This window comes from Mustela nivalis, assembly GCF_964662115.1.
Source record: "Mustela nivalis genome assembly, chromosome: 13".
NCBI classification, from domain to species: Eukaryota; Metazoa; Chordata; class Mammalia; order Carnivora; family Mustelidae; genus Mustela; species Mustela nivalis.
The window spans coordinates 64,121,204-64,139,953 of NC_139032.1; the positions used below are offsets into that span (position 1 = coordinate 64,121,204).

The 18,750-nt window shown below is 43.6% G+C and overlaps 1 protein-coding gene across 2 annotated transcripts in view; it reads left to right on the top strand.

Annotated features, from left to right (window-relative positions):
- Positions 1-18,750, top strand: part of PLPPR1 (phospholipid phosphatase related 1) — a 254,231-nt gene that overhangs the window by 231,879 nt on the left and 3,602 nt on the right. For both annotated transcript variants that reach the window (XM_082696793.1, XM_082696794.1), the window contains 3 exons: positions 8,114-8,364; positions 11,632-11,808; positions 16,206-16,337. In XM_082696793.1, the coding sequence (XP_082552919.1) occupies positions 8,114-8,364; positions 11,632-11,808; positions 16,206-16,337 (560 nt within the window). The remainder of the gene's footprint in view (positions 1-8,113; positions 8,365-11,631; positions 11,809-16,205; positions 16,338-18,750) is intronic.

The window sequence follows — 18,750 nt, forward strand, 5'->3', positions numbered from 1 at the left end:
GTAGGGGAAGCCAAGCATTAAACAAAATAAATAAGTAAATTGTAGTGTTCATGAGAAGATAAGTGTCATGTGGAAAAATAACATAGAAAAAGGAAATGGGCAGTTTGTAGGGGCAGATATGCAATTTTAAGTGGGGAGGGAGAGGCTGTCCTTCAAGGAGAATTGTCTAGACTTGGCAGTGACTTCCTAGCAGGACAGTGACCATTCCAGGAAAGTAGGTGCCCCTTGTACCAAGTGAAAAAAGTTAAGGTTCCGGTTTTTTCCTAAAAAAAACTTGCAGTGCCCAGGCACCCAACTTTCATCATCTGGACAGAAAAATGCCAAAGGCAAAGCAAGGCATGAGCCTATAAGCCAATGGAGATATTTCTGGAACTCAGCGATAGAAACCAAAGTTGAAGCTCCAGGATATACATCAGGAGGAGAAAGCCAGTATAGATCTTCGGGGGAAAATGGAGCCTCCATTTCTGGAACCTCTGTCTCTGGGCTTCATAAGCAGTGAAGCCACCAGACTTTGAGACGGACATGTTTGGTACTTCCTTCTAGGGAGCAAAGATGCCTGGGACATTTGGAGGGGTGAGGAGGTGCTGGAACTGGGAGCCCTGAATGACTAAAAGGCAAAGCCAGATCTCTGCTTAGGTCTCCAGAAGTTGTGATGAGTCTGCCTATGGTTCAGAACAAATCTGTTCTTCTTTGAGTGTCATCCTCCATGAATGAGAACAAGTCTCCTTATCCAGAACTCTGTAGGTTACTCTCATTATCAAGAGAAGAGTTATTTAGTCATATGAGACTCTAGTGATCTTCCCTGAGCGCTCTCCCTGTGTTTAAAAGACTGGACTCTAATAAAAGGAACAAGTAGATAGCCACTTTCTCAACACTTTGCAGAAGAGCCGACGCAAATTCATGGCACTTCATTGGTAGCACCCCTGTCCCAATAGTGACAATCAAAATGGTCTCTAAACACTGCAACGCGTTCCCTGGGAACAAGATCACCCTCAGTTTTAAAGATTTAAGAAAACACATAGACTTCACATTTTTGCTTAAAACATTATATGAATACTTTTGCTATGAAGATATTACATCATCACAAAATTAGGCACAGTGAGATGCAAGAATACTGTCTGAATATTGGCAATGACTCCCAACAGTTGATAAAGGGTGCTTTCAAAAGTTTTATGTGAAAAATAAAATTTACACTATCTACAAATACCGAACCATTATATTGCACACCTGAAATATGTCAGTTACACCTCAATAAAGAAAGAAGTAGTGTTTTGTAAATAATTTAAATTATTACATACGTACATAATAACTCTAACTAAAAAATGCATCAGGCAGAGACACTAGGTCAGTATCTATCAGTCACTAACAGGATGTGGTGCTGGTCGGTGCTAGCAATGGAGAGGATTCAGATCACCAGCTTCGCTTCAGAAATTTAGGAACATGATCAGAAAGGGCAGAACTCCAGGGCTGTTACTTGGAAGTCCTCCAGAATTTGATATGCCCGTTGTTAACATTCCTTGGTAGGTAAGGAATCTAAAATCTTCCCTTTCCACATTTAGTTTGTATCTAGGGCATGCTTCCTAGAATTATTTGCATCTAGTTTCTCCATTTTATTGTACTATTCCACTGCCAACGTGCCTGGGTGGCTCAGTTGGCTCACCGTAGGACTCCTGATTTCAGCTCAGGTCATGTTCTTGGAGTCCTGAAACCAAGTCCCATGTGGGGCTCTATGCTCAGCATAGAGTCTGCTTAAGATTCTCCTTTCCCTCTGCCTCGGCTCCCCGCACTCCCCCACCCCTGCCCCCACACATGCGCACTCTAAATCAAGCATTCAATCCATAAACTCTTTAAAAACATTTCACAGCCTCTGGCAAACTTTTAGTATCTTTGTCTCTGTCAACCAGGCTTTGGATCCACACTGTCTAGGGGAACTGAGGAGCAAATATTTAAGGCCAGCAGGAGTAAGGGAGAAGTCAGACATTTGAAAGAGGAAAAACCCTGAGGAATTGTCCTCGGAAAGGAGGGCTAAAGAAGACATCCCTGTTGAGATGTCCACTGAGGAAACTGAACGTAAGAGTTCCTTAGGTGTTCCCCTTCCACTGAGGAATATGGCACTGGTGAACCCCCGTATTTGTACTTGCTGGTGTGGAATACCCATTTTCCTACTAAAATGAAGGCTAGGAACTGATGTATTCTGTTTCTTGAACATCATAGTAGGAAAGCGAAGGCAAAAGATTCACAAAGCTGGTTAAATTTTGAACACAAGAAAATGTTCAAGCATTCTCAATGTCACACAGCACAGTAGTTCTTCAGTCCTCTCTTTTAGTGCATTGTTTTGCTCAACATAGACAAAAGAGCAGCCCTCTTTTAGAAAAGTTTGATAAGAAGCTGGGAACTTGTGTTGAGGGAGAAATGGGATTCCCTCCCCCTCTTCAGAGATACTGCTACCAAACTAACCCGGATAAGTCATTTTTGTGTCTTTTTCAATATCCTATTCTTTTTGAAAGTTCTAGATGTTAGCTTTTTCATATGAAAATAGGCAGGAGTCATGTACTCCTGTGTTCATATTTAAACTGACAACCATTGCAAGTTCTCAGGATCAGAAAGGGAGACATTTCTCTCGAAGATGTCTAAGTATAAAGTTGTCCCCAAACTGATCGTGATTTCCAGACTCCTTGTGCTTCACAGCTCTCCTCGGTAGGAAGTCTCTCCTGTTGGGTACAGCACGGATCCCCAGATTCCAATTTAAGGTGCTTTTTTTCACTCTCGTTGCACTGAAAATTTCCAAATGATGATTTACAAGTTTTCCTGACTTATGAGACACTTAGAAAGTCCCAGTTTCCAATTATCCTCTTTATTCCCTAAGTGCCTCTGCTGAATTTGGGGGAAGTTTATAAAAAAGAGACACAGTCCCTACGATTTACATGCTAAATGGTTAGACGTCAACCCTGTGTTCAATGGAATCGGGATATGAGACACTTACCTGAGCTAGAAAGTCTGGACACGTTCCTATGCTTTTTCCATTCTCTTCTCCTGTTCTTATTCTGATGTTTCTTTAGCAGTCTATTAATTGATTCACAAATAAATATTAAATGTTTACTCAATCACATTTGATACTGGGTGCTTAGGACACAACGTTATAATAGATGTTCTCCGTGCTCTTAGAGGGCTTGTATATTCTGCAATTCCAACGGGAGAGTTGGCCATCACTAGAAAATCACACACATGTAAAATTCTCACTGGGACAACAGGTAGGAAAAAGTAAAACAATATCATACTAGTCTAATATAGGAATTTTTTTCCAAAACCCCATGTGATAGGTGATTGTTTCTTTCACCCTATCCACTCAGGCGAGGCAAACCCACCCATAGTATTGATCAGCAGACAGAAGTGTGGCTTGCTCTTGGCCTGCTCTTCAGAGCTACAGCTGCAGAGCAGGCTGGTGTGCACAGCGCGAGCCGGCCCCCAGTCAGCAGGCTTTCTGCCGGAGCTCCTCCACTCCTCGCACCCCCACTGCCACACACAACTGCAGGGCCCAGCAGGCGCTTGTCTCTAGAGCCTGTGGGTCTGTTCCCTGAAGAGGCCGCTGCCTGTGCCTCTGCCGCCTCCCCCCTAGCTCTTGCCCAGGAGTGTGTCCCTGAATACGCTGAGAAAACTGAAGAAGGAGAGAGGACAGTTCCAGGCAAATTCAAAGAGCAGAACTCATCCAGTAGGGTGACCACGGCCATATTTTCTGAGGAATCTCCATCCCCGAACCTCTGAGTCAGGGGCCAGATGGTAGGAGAGAAACGAAATCTCGCCCTTGGTTTTCTCCCCTCATCTCTGTCTTCTAAGGAGAAGTTCGAGTTTTCCTGAAGTAAAAGTCCGTGTGTTTGTGTGTGTGTGTGTGTGAGAGAGAGAGATTGAGAGAGAGAGAGAAAGAGAGAGAGAGAGAGAGAACGCACTCCATGTCTCTTACTGATAATGGAAACCCCTTCCTGACTCTCCCCTCAGGTTGGCTCTGGGAGTTTCCCTCTTTTTCCACAGGCGTCGGTCGTGGATGCTTCAGTGGATCACTGAGAGCTGCTCTACCAGGGCCAGTCAAGCAAGGTGCCATTTTAAACTAGAAATTACACATTTATAATTTAATATAGAATAGTTGGCCTTCAATGTAGAGGTTCCCCTTCAGGTCACAGGACCTTTGTGGCTGAAAGGAATTTAGTCCTTCCCTCACCTCACCAATGCCCCCTCACCCCATTACCACCCTGCTCTCTGGGGCTAGGCTTCCTAATGAGAGTCACCTGTGTGGAAAGCAGTACCATCCTCCTTGGCACCAGGAAGTCTGGTTATGTATTTTGACCAATTTTGTTTTTTGTTTTTTGTTTGTTTGTTTGTTTTGGAAGGCCTAAAGGTATCCTGCTCTGAGTCCTAGTATCTTTTTCTAGCATGCCAGTTATGTGTGGCTTTGCTAGTACTCCTAGTGTACATTTCCTGGTTATGTCACTGCTCCTGCTACGTTCACATTTGAGTAAAAGGGTAGTTTACTGCACCGATTCTATAGCACGGACCAAATCGCGGAGTTGCACCTCCACGCCCTACATTGTTAGTGATCAAAGATCCCAACTTGTCCTGAGACAGACTGAGATCAGACGAACCCATATGGAATCCTGAGGGGAAAAAATAAGGACTTTTTAATATCTTTGGCTTCCTCTCTCTTCATCCTTCCTCCTTCTTCGTGCCTGACAGGTGTCCTCTTTAGGCCACAAAGAAGCATGCTCAGGTTCCCTTGGCTGATCTGTGTCATCCTGACAAGGACAATAGACATCATCATCGATTTTTTTGTCCTAATTCCAGGCCCCTCTAGCCTCTTGTCCTCTCGGCATTCTAATGCCCGTCATCCCTTAGAGTGTGGCAGTTTACAAGCCCTTATCCCATACCACACTAGGGTGTCTGAGCTTTGTGAGGTGTCCCTTGGGCTCTACTATTTTTCTCCTCCCTCTGCCCTTGCTAATAGAGGCCCACCATTCTGATACCATGCTGGTTGTGAAGCTTCTCCAAAAAGCTGCAGTGCTCCTGAGATGGGATGGAACAACTAGATTTCCAAAAATCATCCTGGAGGTTTCTGTTGCCCTGTCCCTGGGTTTGACAGCCAGTGTGAGGCCGAGTGAATGGGAATGCCTCTTCACGCCCTCAACCAGGATTCCAGCTCCTCCTTGTGTGTCCTCCCCAGCCACATCCTCTCCTACGTTAGTTTGATTTTAGAAACTCAGTGGTCAGACCATGGCTCTTAGTCTTCCGAGCCAAGCCTTTTTGGAATTCCAAACAAAGCAACAATATCTACATGCGTCTCGAGCACGGAGCTCTGGCAAACCAAAAGTGCTTTACTTTTAGACTATTTTGTTGGTGGTTAATTCATTCATAAATGTGATCAGCTCCCCCCAAGCAAGGAGTACTATTGGGAGCAGATTCAGAAGATAAATAGAGGAATGAAAAACCGTATCTGTTAAAATTTCAAAAATATGACCTTACTGAAAGAATCTTTGACCCCAAGGTAGGTTCTATAGACATGTTAAAAACATCTCCTTCAAATCATACGTTGCAATACAGGAGACCATAAATGGTGTTCCACCTGATTCTAAGGACAAAAGTAGCTATTGTGAGCTTCTGAGACTGGGAAAAGACACACAAGGAGCTCAGGGTTCAGAGCGATGGCTGGAGTGTCTCACAAAAGCCCTGTAGGATCCAACATTCTCTGTGATTCGCTGCTGTGGGGTCCACCGCCCTTTGTTGTCGCTGCCCATGTCAGGCAGGTGGATTCCCCGGGGCTGCCACAGGGCCCTTCTGAAGCTAGATCAAATGCACCAGAATGAACTGTTTGGAAAGCAGACGCTTGTTAAGCCATCAGGAAAAGCAGAGGTGATCCTAAGGAAGCAGAGAGGAAGAGGGGAAGGCCCACTTTCTGCAAAAATATCCCGGAACAATAAAGAGCAGAGCTGCCACGGCAGCACCGCCACGAGACACCTGAGACACCAAGCCGAGGAGCCTGGAAATCCCATCTCAGAAAGATCAAACCTGCCCTGATGGGAAGCACTTCTGACAAATAAAATGCCAGAGGAAAGTGATGCCACTTTCCCTTTTTCATAAATCATAAATTACCCTAGTTTCCTGGAAAAGTATGCCGAGACAGACTTATTGCCCTCTTGAAAAAGCCAGGGAGACCTGGTCTTTAACAATCTCGCTGGAAGGTGTTAAAAAAAGTCTAACCATTCAGACTTCCAGAACCTGGGGGTGAAAATTGCCATGAATGATCAATGATTGCCTACTCTCAGAGGTCAGACCTTCTGAGAGTGAGCCGGCCAAAGCTATTAAAAGAGCCAGTTCTCATTGTGATAAAGCACATCCTGGCAGAGCCACAAAAAGGAAAATTACAGCAATCAATACAGATCAAAATGAAAACCGGATGAAGGTTTCAGCCAAACTTGCCTTCATTTCTGCGATAATGGATTAACTTTTGGGTGCTGATATCAGCACAATTTGCAGATCGAGGACATCGTATGGGAATCCGAGTTGGGTAGACATTTAACTGAAACTATAGCAGATCCTTGACATTTACAAGGGTTAACACTCCCTCTCTCTTGCACTTGCCAACTTCTCCCATAATTGAGCCACGTTTCAGAAATCTTTATCCCTTCCAACAACTTGTATGTAGCTCGGTGCTGCAGCACCTCTTGGTGTACCGAAGAAACAGCAGTCCATTGAGAAGCTATCGCTGTACTGTATAGGCTTTGAAAGAGTTCACAGTGAAGCTTCCAGTAAGGAATTCTGCTTTATCATGTTCAATCTTATTGGGACTAATCCCGTGGAATTTGCCAGAGGACAGATAAAATCCAGAAAAGATAGGAAAGATAGCCTCCCCACAGGATTCTCGGCCAAACAGCAAAGTCAGTGTGGCAGGAAGAACCATGCCCTCCTCTCCCCGAATGGCTGTATCCTAATCCCTAGAAACTGTGTAGATTTGATACCTTATATGACAAGAGGGAATTTACCGGTGTGACTAATGCAGGAGCTTGAGATGAGATTATCCTGAATTAGTCAAGTGGACTCAATGTAATCTAAGCGTCTTTTTAAGAGGGAGGCAGGAGAATCGGAGTCAAAGGAGGAAGTATGACAGTTGAAGCAGAGGTCGTGACGGTATGATTGCTGGAAGGGAAGGGGTCCAAGACAAGGAATGAAGGCAGCTTAGATGCTAGAAAAGGCAAAGTATGAATTCTACTCTCAAGCTTCTGGAAAGAACACAGCTTGTTAAGACTTTGATTTTACCCCAGTGAAACCTATTTTGGACGTCAGACCTCTAGAACTGTAAGAGGGTACACTTGTGTTGTTCTCAGCAGCTCAGTTTGTGGAAGGCCGTCAGAGCAGCAGTCAGGAATGCGGTCTTTAACACCCGTCCCTTGTCATTTTCTCTGTCCAACATCAAGTGAAACATCCAGTTCAATCAAGGTTTCTGGAATGACCTTTTTTTCTCTCTTTTAGGGTGAATTCCTACACAACCTCATTCACTCTCAGCTGCCGTTGATTTCATAGATATCCCTTCGGAGTACTTGCATTTCCAAACAGGACCAGGGAGAATATGTTTTCTATGGGAAAAAAGGGAACGAACTGCTGTTGAATAGCTATTGAAACCAGGCACTGTAGTGGGTATTTTGGACCTATCCCCTGTCATCTTTCCAACCTCTTTGTGAGGCATCACTGCCCCCAACCTTGTTGTGACTGAGGGTCCCAAGGTTCAGAGAAGGCAAATAGCTTACACACAGTGAGTGAATCAGCAACGCTGGGGCTCGATGGAGGCAGATCAGTAGGACTCCAAAATTCTAGTTCCTTCCATTTGAACGTGTTGCTTCCGCCTTACTTATACAAAACGATAACATGCAAACATGTTAGGTCGGCATCAGTTTAGAGGAAAAAATGGTTGGGGAAGCAGGCACCAGTCCCTGCAAAGACAAAAGTCAGGGGACCATCTGACTCCGGTGAGGTCCTCTTTGGCGGTTGTTGTGGACTCTCACTGCTCCGTCTTCTCTCGGGGACAAAACTGTATCGGTGTCATCATTCCTGATCATTTCCACTCTCCTTGTAGGGGTATTCGCCTTCGGACTTTTTGCTACTGACATTTTTGTAAATGCCGGGCAGGTGGTCACAGGGCACCTTACGCCATACTTCCTGACAGTGTGCAAGCCGAACTACACCAGTGCAGACTGCCGGGCACACCAGCAGTTCATCAACAATGGGAACATTTGCACTGGGGACGTGGAAGTGATAGAAAAGGCTCGGAGATCCTTTCCCTCCAAACATGCTGCTCTGAGCATTTACTCCGCCTTATATGCCACGGTGAGTACTGAAGTCCTGTTGTCACTCCCAAGACCAAGTCGAGTGTTTGGCTGGGACAGGAGTCTCTCTCGCCTCCTCACCTTCTTTCTCTTATCGCTGTCACTTAAGAGTGTTACAGGAAACACGTGACAGCGTGTTTCTCCTGTACGGCATCACACTGTTGCCCCTACCCCCCTCCCCAACATCCCAGGGTAATATACTGACCTGCCAGAGGCTATTAATTTGGCAGGGTTGATTATCTCTTAGTCAGATCTTCCCATTTTACAGATGCAGAAACTGAGGCCCAGAAAATAGCTGAGAGCCCCCAGGTTGGATCTGGGACCTATGCTCCTGGCACCATGTCCAGGATTCTTCCACTTGCCCACAACAACATTCTTTGCCAAAGTTTTCATTGGTCCCAGAGCAGCACACATTTCACATACCTGCCTACAAATTTGCAGGTGTGGGCCTTCAAACACATGGTTGCCTGGGTAGTACAGCAGACCTGAGAGAAAACCACAGTTTCCCTCTGCTCCCCCTGACACTCTTCCTCTTTATTTAGCCAGAATATATGGACAATACTACATGAGCCCCAACACCCAAAAGTTCACTTCTCGCTGCTCTACAAATCAGACAGGGTTCGACTGCCCCCGCTAGGGTGTAACATTCTCTTTACACTTTTTGCTTTCATTACCGAAAAAACCTGAAATGTGTCTCGTGTCTTAAAATACAAGACGAAACAATTGGTGTCCCTTTTCTTTTCCTCCTCTTTCATTGTGTCCATTTTGGGTTGACTTCATCTCCCCTTTCTCTGGCCTGTGCTTCCTTAGAACCAGGAGTGTATGGAAGCAAGTAAAGAAGGGATCAGCTCAAAAGCTGGGTACCCCTTGCCTTTACCTGTGGAAGAGCAACTATTGGTCAAAAACACACCTTTTCCCTACTTGAACTTACGTTCCAGGAATGACTAGTCTAGTGATTCTCAATGAAAGGGAAAAAAAAAAAAGAAAGCAGAAGAAAGACCCCCTTAAGATAATCCATTCTTCCCAGAGGTTCTGAGCAAGACTCACCCTACCCCCAGGGGAGCAGGTTCCCACAGTCTCCAGGGAGAGTAACTGTGCTCTCTGCTGAGAGCTTGCCTCTGATGGGATGTCTCTGACATCCCTGGAGACAAATTCAGGGTGGAGAGAAGGTGACTGACTACACGTCCGGACTATTGAGCACAGTGTAAAATAAATTGCTGAATATTCTCTTTAAAACAATGGTTCCTTTGTGTCGAGCTCACAGGATCACATCTGTAGGATGAATCACCCAAAATGAGCTTTCCTAGTTATTCCTTTTAGGTCTACCTTTTAATGAGTATGTGATAAAAATTATTTCAGTTGCCGCTCATTAAGGAAACATGCATGTAGATAATAGAGAACCCTCAACTTACAAAACAGATCAGTTGTAGCTTGTAAGACTTCTTTGCTTTATGATAGATCGATCGATTGATCGATCAATCAATTGGCAGGCCACATATTTTTTAAACAAAAAATATCCTCTCAGGCAGTCAGCATATTTTTCCACTTTCAAAATATCCATTTGTTTGGAATTATCTAGAACCAAATTTTATATGAAGCAATGTACTCTTGAACCCTTTTCTGTATATTGATCCAACTCAGGTCATTGCTGTGTGAAATTTGTGTAATACCACTATAAAAATTAATCTGTTACTCATAATAACGGTCTCATCAGATGAGATATAAATTTCTTTTGAGTAAAAAGAAGTCTGTTCACTCAGAAAAGATGCTGCTGTAGCACTTGTTTTCGAGGATTCAGATATAATCCAATCCAAATCATGCCCACAGATGGACTATAATCAGATAAACCCTGATACAAGATTCCAACTGTGTGAACTCCTTTTGAGCCCCTACTATGTGTGAAGGACTTTCAGAAATTACTCAACAAGGATGTCCTAAGTACTGGTTAATACTGTGAAGAATACTAACCATAAGCCCATGCTCTTGATAGTTTGTAATCTTATAGGAAGGATTTATAAAGTGTATACCTAAACAAAACAAAACACCACAAAAATATTAAATACTCAAGTTAAACATACCTGGTATGGGTGTTAAGTAACGTTTCCTATACAGGGTCAGAATGGTGTCATGATGTGTTCTCATTTGTGTAGCTGATCGGACCACAGTTTTCCATAGCACATCTGTCACCAGTAATAGAGGATCCTGTCTGCCTGTATTCACACCACTGTTGTGAACAGTAAACTTAGGAAATTAAGTTTCCATGGTCATATTGTAGAATGTATTCATTTGAACTTGTCTGTGCTCAGGCCATAAAAATACACTAGAGACCATGAGTATTAGCGAACTATTTCTCAGAATTGCAAACTCACTTGTCAAATTTTTAAAGAAATTATGGGATGGATCAGTAATGCCCTCTAGTGGCTTCTTGTAACCATTACCAAAGGTGATTAACAACTTCTTTGGAAGAGGCTCTAGCCCACAAGACATACATTTAAGAACCGAGCCTCTGAAACTTGAAGAGTCTTGCCCGACTCCCCACAATGAACAAGAACAGTCTACATCTCAGGTATCATAAATTGCATCATCCTTTCCTCAGGTCAGATCTTCCCAATCTTTCAGATGTTGTGGAACCCTTAGAAAGACTCGGTATTTTAAAGCACGCCAGAGTAAATGCACGGACAGAGCCCATCACAGCTGTTCCAAGGACTGTGAGAATCCATTTCCCAGCGCAGCTAAAATCTGTTTGTGTGACGCACTCATCCGAAATTCTATTTCCGTCAATCTACTAACCAGTCAATGCTTTCATATTTCTTGCCTACAAGTGTGAAGAATCAGCTAGAACTGTGGGGGACACCAAAAGGGAAATGTATGGCCACTCGCCTACCTGGTCTTCTCTTCCATAAAATTCATTCTCACAGAAGGTTAATTTGGTCTCTGAGATTCGATATGGGTTTCCCAATACCCCCCAAGTGAATCTTGAATTTGTTGCATAAAAGGTGCCTGTTCTAAAGCTGATCTTTATTCTGCAGCGGGTTTATGGGCCCCTAGAACACAGAGCAACACCACACATGTGTGGCTGTGTGTAGTTCTTGCTGCACTGGTTTCCGACCCAGATTCTAACCTAAGTGACTTGGTGGGATGTTCAAGCAGTCAGCACGCCCGCCTTGGCACGGCCCTGTTCACCTCCGTTTGCGCGTGTGTGTACGCGTGTGTGGGTTTGCGCCCCGCACAGGCTGCCTCGCACTCACAGGTCCCCATCCTGTTCCAGATGTACATCACAAGCACAATCAAGACAAAGAGCAGTCGTCTGGCCAAACCCGTGCTGTGCCTGGGGACCCTCTGCTCAGCCTTCCTGACGGGCCTCAATCGGGTCTCCGAGTACCGGAACCACGGCTCCGACGTGATTGCCGGCTTCATCCTGGGCACCGCTGTAGCCCTGTTTCTGGTAGGTTGGCTTCCCTCCTTCTGTTTCCCCCGAAAGTCTGTCCAGGGTCACGGCGAGTCGGATTAGCCAGACCCGGAGCAAGTCCATGCCCCAGCCTCGTAAATTGCCATTTTTCCCCCTAAGGACTAGGCATCCTATTGCCACAAAAAGGACTTCTAAAGTACATTTTCTTCCAGGAATCTGATTGCATATTCCCCATGGCGGTCAGGAAGAGGAATGCCTGGGGCCAGTGGCTTGTCCCCCTTTCTCCAGCCCCTCCTGGGCTAAGAAGTGAGGCCTGGCAGACTAGTAATTCAAAGCAGTGTTCTTTTTTTTTTTAAGATTTTATTTATTTATGACACAGAGAGAGAGATAGCAAGAGAAGGAACACAAACAGGGGGAGTGGGAGAGGGAACAGCAGGCTTCCCCATGGAGCAGGGAGCCCAACACACAGGGCTCCATCCCAGGACCCTGGGATCATGACCTGAGCAGAAGGCAGATGCTTAACGACTGAGCCATCCAGAAATCCACAGAGCATTGTTCTTTAGATATTTGTGCAGTAGGTATTGAGAGCAGAGGCTAAGTGTTGCTTGAGGGAAGAACGGAAAACAAAGACCATGGGTGGAAGTAGGACAGCCCCTTCGTAGGCACCCCAGAAGTTCAGCTCTGGTCCATACTTGCATATCCCACTCAGCACTATTAAAAAAAAAAAAAAAAAAAAAAAAAAAAAAAAAAGGCACTATGAAAACCCTCTTCTAGTGCGCCTGGGTGGCTCAGTGGGTTAAGCCTCTGCCTTCGGCTCAGGTCATGATCTCAGAGTCCTGGGATCAAGTCCCACATTGGGCTCTCTGCTCAGCAGGGAGCCTGCTTCCTCCTCTCTCTCTCTGCCTGCCTCTCTGCCTACTCATGATCTCTCTGTCAAATAAATAAATAAAATCTTAAAAAAAAAAAAAGAAAGAAAGAAAGAAAACCCTCCTCTAGCCACACCCAGATTTTCTAAAAGGCTTCTATTACCATCTAAACGTGGCTCTTGGGCAACTTGTTTCCACTCCAGTTGGCTTCTCAACTACATATAATAACCTTTCTGGAGAAGAGTTTGGGGTAATACAGTTTTCTCCATCTCTTGACATTTCCAATAATTTTAGTTCTTCAAATAGATGGGGACCTTGCCACCTGCTCAGCTAGGAAATCTTTTCATCCGAGTTGGATTGGAAGTGAAGAGGTTAATTTTTATTGTTTTTGTCTTATTACAATTTTATTGAAGCATGCTAGGCAGATCATAAATGGCACAAAAAGTGTACAATTTGATAAAATTTTTTAAAAGATTTTATTTATTTATTTGACAAATAGAGACCACAAGTAGGCAGAGAGGACTACTCTCTGGTAGCCACTTAACTGACTGAGCCACAAAGGCACCCAAACCTATATCCATATAGATAGATATATATATGTATATATATATTTGTTTTTTGCTATCTTTCACCTGGCATAATTATTTTGAGATTCATCTATTATAACATGTAGCAATAATTCACTTCTCTTTCTTGCTGTGGAATATTTTGTTTTGTGGGCATACCACAGAAGTATAATTTTTAAATACTCTTCAGGGATTTAAAATATACCAGGAGGATTTATAGTAAATCAGTGGGCTTGGAGAGTCATATGTTGTGCAGAAAATGAGTCCTCTGGTCATATTCAACAAACTATCCCTAAAACGCAAAAGCCATCACAGCCTTAATGCCCCTCCTACCTCCTGCCTACTCTGGTCCAAAGCCTCCATTAAGACTGGCATCACGGGGTGCCTGGGTGGCTCAGTGGGTTAAAGCCTCTGCCTTCGACTCAGGTCAAGATCCCAGGGTCCTGGGATCGAGCCCCGCATCAGGCTCTCTGCTCAGCATGGAGCCTGCTTCCTCTCTTTCTGCCTGCCTCTCTACCTACTTGTGATCTCTGCCTGTCAAATAAATAAATAAAATCTTTAAAAAAAAAAAAATACTGGCATTGCACATAGATGCACTTCACAGTCCTGGGACCTAATTCTTTCTTGTCCTATCCTTCCTCCTTGCACTACTTAATGTACAAAATAGACATATGCCTCTCCCCATCTTTAACTTGGAGTTTTCCAATTTTTTTACCTGCTGAGTTACAGAAAATGCTTACATTTAGTCAGAACACCGATCTCCCTGGGGAGATTAGGAAGCTCCATTTTAATTCAAAATTATTTTTAATGGATCCAAGCTTTCTTTCTAAAGTAAAAGACAGAGGACTTCAGTGCAAATGGTCTGTATGAAGCTGTAGGAAAAACAGAGCTGAGACAGTCCTCAGATGTTGATATCCCCTAAGGAGTATTTTCCAATGACTGCTCTTTAAAAGAAGGAAAGAGTATAGGAGGCTTCAAGAGAAGAGATGGTTCTCAAAGACAGATAAGCAGTTCAAAAATGAAGGCTTGGTCTCAAAAGCCAAACAGTTCTGCTGCCCCTCAGTCCTGGAGCCAGCATCCCCAGCTAGAGAGAAAGAGCAGTGCTCACTGTCCCAAGCTACTGCCTAAGGTTTTATGGGATGAATCTGGGAAATCCTTTGCATTTTCTAAGGAGCCATATACAAATTCTGCTTTGGTATTAAACTCGATTTTTCTGAGTAACTTGCAGCCCTGTTTCCTACTGCTCAGTTACTGTTTGCTCTGTTACTGGCTTCCAGTGGATGGAAAATATCAGACTTTTTTTTTCTTTCCCACAGTCTTTATGTAAGACCCAGAACTGCTACTGAATCGCTCTGGCAGGAGAGAGACCCCACAATCTCCCACTATTTTCTGTGTGTGCCCACATACACACCTCACGTGTACTCACACTGAGCTTGGAAATGGGTCTTAGAGGAGACTAGAAGCTCTCCAAACTGGAGACTTGGAGAGGACACAGGGAAAGAAGAGTCCAAGAACTGCAGCCTACGTGCATTCTTGTTTTGTGTTTTCTGTGAAGAGGAAATGGAGGGGAGGGGACTATTAAGTGAGCAGTCACACTACATGTTCTACCCTTTGTATACACCAAGTCACGTGCTCGCAGGACAAGCCTAATTATATTCTTATCCTCATTTTATAGATGAGGAAAGTTAGGCTCAAAAATAAGTAACTTGCCCAATGACCACTCAACCAAGAAAGCCATAAATCTGACCTGGGTCTTCCCAGCTCCAGAGCTCCTAGACTTCCCATTTCTCCCATGTCTTTAATGGAGGCGGTTTAATCAGACCTGGAGAGTGGGGCGGAAGAAAGCCAAGTAGAGAGTATTTACATAAATGTTCTGCTGGGTTTGAAGAGTGACAGGAAAGATTCAAAAGATACTGGGTGATTGTGTGGCTCAGTCGATTAAGTGTCTGCCTTTGGCTTGGGTCATGATCTCAAGGTCCTGGGATTGAGCCCCCATTGAGCTCTCTGCTCCCAGGAAACGTGCTTCTCCCTGCTTGTGCTCTCTCTCGTTATCTCTGTCTCTCTCTCTCAAATAAATAAAAAAGATCTTTTTTAAAAAGCTAAAATTTCCTTTAAAGAAAGATTCAGGAATACTGGATATAGAAACAAAGATTCAAACAAGGGGAGAGAGAGCACAGAAAGAGACAGATAAACTCTATGAGGGCAAAAGAAACAGAGAAGGTGGTAAAGACAGACTCCGTTATGAAGGGGGCCTAAGTAGGAAATAAAGAAAAGTGAGTAGTAGTTTAGAGGGAGAGTATTTTAATGGAAGCAATAGAGGAAATGTGCCGCTGCATTATTTAATCTCAAGCAAACAGTAGTCACATAATTTAAGGACGATCATCTCGGGCAGGAGGTGAAGACTAGCTCCCGCTGATGATTTGCCATGAGTTTGGCACTTGTGAAGAGGCAGGAGAGTATGGTGGTATGATCGAGAGGCTATGGAGTTAAAATCTCTCTGTGACCTTGGACAAGTTATCTAACGTCACCATGCCTCCTTGCCTAAGTTGGAGATGATAATCGTACCTCCCTTGTAAGATCGTTGGGTGGGTTACATGCAGGAAGGGAAAATTCTCAGCACAATGCCAGCCATGGAGTGGCCCTCAGTAAATGTCAGCTGTTATTATGAGGTAGTTTACACTCATTGTGTCTTTTAATCACTACAGATCTATGAAAGAGGTGTTGTTATTTCCATTTTACAGGTGGGGAAACAGGCTTAATGGGGAAGGTTGATTATCACTGACCTCATGGTGATTGGTCAGATGGTTCTTCAGCCCTTAGAGGTGCTCAGCAACCACCTAGATTGTGCCCAAGGTCTTTGTGTGGTCCCTACCCACTGGCTCAAAGGGAAAAAACGTCACGGTGGCAAAGACATTCTAGGGGAAAGGCCTGCCACCCTTCGAGAGGGCCAGGCATTGATGGCTGCAGTCTGACCCTGGTCTTTTGTCCCCTCCCCCTGCAGGGCATGTGTGTGGTCCATAACTTTAAAGGAACACAAGGATCTCCTTCCAAACCCAAACCTGAGGATCCCCGCGGAGTACCCCTCATGGCTTTTCCAAGGATAGAAAGCCCTCTGGAAACCTTAAGTGCACAGGTATAGTAAAGTAGTTTTAGCAAACCAAACCCACAGGCTTGAGGCCTATTAGCTTGGGAGGTAAATGAATCAGTTCCTCTACTAGAAGCAGGCGAATACCACTGAATCCACTCAGCACTAACAAAAATCTAAGGTAAAGCCTCCAAGAACTTCAGGTTTCTCTCAGTTAGTCTGGGGCTTGGCAATCATGAATCCTCAGGAAGTCCTTAGGCATGTCTAACTTAAACCCCAGCTACTTCAAGACACCTTGACCGACTACATAATACCATATTTAGGAAATTCATACCAATTATGAGAGAGGTCAATTTGATTAAGTAACTGGACAGTATTTGGAAAGAGAAAGTTTTTATTATATTCAGTGATAGATGTAGACTAGAAGCACTTTCAAAAGATGATGACGAAGTATTCTTTGGGATCCATTTTGATGACCACAATCAAAAAATTCAATGCAACCCTACTTACTTATTTTTGCCTCAGTCGGTTGCTAGGTGCTTCACAAATACATCCTTATTTGAACAAACACCTTTTGAATTGATAGGAGAATTCCCATTTCACAGATAAAACGGGGGTCTGAAAATGGCAATGTTCATTTAACTCGCCCAAGGCCGCATCCCTTGCCAGTGGGAGAGCTGAGTTGAGTGGTTCTTTAAGCAGTCAGAGAATAAGAATAACCAATAACAAAACAGGGTTTTTACTGCCTTTTCACTGCTTTTAGCAGGACTCAGCCAACTGAGTCAGCCAACTGACTCAGTTGGCTGAGTCCTGCTAAAATGTTCTTCTGTAATAATCTATTTATCTTGAAACCTCCTTTATACTTATATTCTTACAAAACCGTTTTTATAGACAGTACAATGGAGAAGGAAATCACCTCCCATTAGGATTATCATGTACTTCATAGAGTACAAAATAGTATTTTTCCCTTTTATCAAACATCTCTCTGAGATGAACGGTCCTATTTCCTTTCACATTTAATGAAGTCTTTCTAATTTTATTAATAAGAAAAACAAAACAGTAAAGCCATTTCTATTTGGGTAAGGTTGAGCCCTCCATTAAACCCAGTGCCAAGTATTTTGTTTGTTTTCCCTTAACCTGTATTAAGGTGAAATTTTTGACTTGGTTTAATGAGAAAGAACATACTGAAAAATGTCTTACTGGTTTATTGATATTTGGCCTGTTGATGAGGGTTGAATGATAAAGTGATCCCTTGCAATGAGACCGTGAGACAGACTCTCTCTGGTCTTCCCTATCAAATTATATTACTGTACCTGATAAGATCAGAGTGGTTCCCCCTACTTTTGAGGTGAAGCAACTGAAGTCAAAGGTGAGTTTTAAAAGCAAACAAATATTTACTGAGTTCCACAAACATGGCAATGTCTGTGTTCTTTTAAATGCTGCCTACTTTGCCTTGAACATCCTGGTTTGAGGACACCACCTTTCACCCCAGCCTTCTGCACACATTGCTCAGGCACTACCCTCTGTTGGAAACCACCTCCAGACTTCTGCCTTCTCCCTCAGAACAATTAATAGTTGACCATCCAGATCACAGAGACATCTAGGCCATATTTTGGGGGGTTCCACTTACCTTGAAAAATAAAGTGCCAAACAGAGTTTCAAAAACTGATCTTCCACAAGATAGATAAAAGATTCCTTCAACTATATGTTATTATTCACTACAGGCCATAGTTGAACTTCTTTCAAATCTGTCCATGTATCTTTATTTCCATGTCTATCACCCTATCTGGTTAACAATGAGGTCTTTTCTGAATACACAGCCCTTCATGTGATTGTCTTGCCCAATGGAGGCCAAAGTGTCCCTTCTTATCTGCCCCTCCCCCCAAGAACTTGGAGATCTTTGAGGATCTGAATGCTGTGAACCATATCTTATGTACTGTCCATATTTCCTGGCATTCACTAGGTGTGAAACAAATGTTTGATGGATAGAGGCAAGCCAGAACCAAAACCTGAACTAAACACTTCAGACAAAACCAAGAACCTAAAATCAGACCATGGGCAGTCATTATCTGAATCTCCAAAGAAAATAGAAATTAATAAGGAATACCAGGACTTCTGTAGGCCAGGCAAAGCAAAGCTACAGGATGCTGGATAGAGAGATTACTTCTCAAGTGATGCCTTCCACACCAACTGTAGAAGACTCAAGTAACAAAGCAGCTGCTTTTAATATCAAATGTTTCTACATGTAGTTAGGATGATTATATTCTTTATTTGTTGGCCAAGAAAAGAAAATTAGCATTTATTGCAAGCGATCACATTGAGTCCTCACAACAATTCTGCAATTGCTAATGTTAATTCTGTTTTGTAGATGAAGTAAGTGAAGCACAAGGAATTTAAGAAACATGCCCAAGGTCACCAAGTCAAAATTAAAACAGGCCCATCTAAGTCTTAAAGTTCCAAC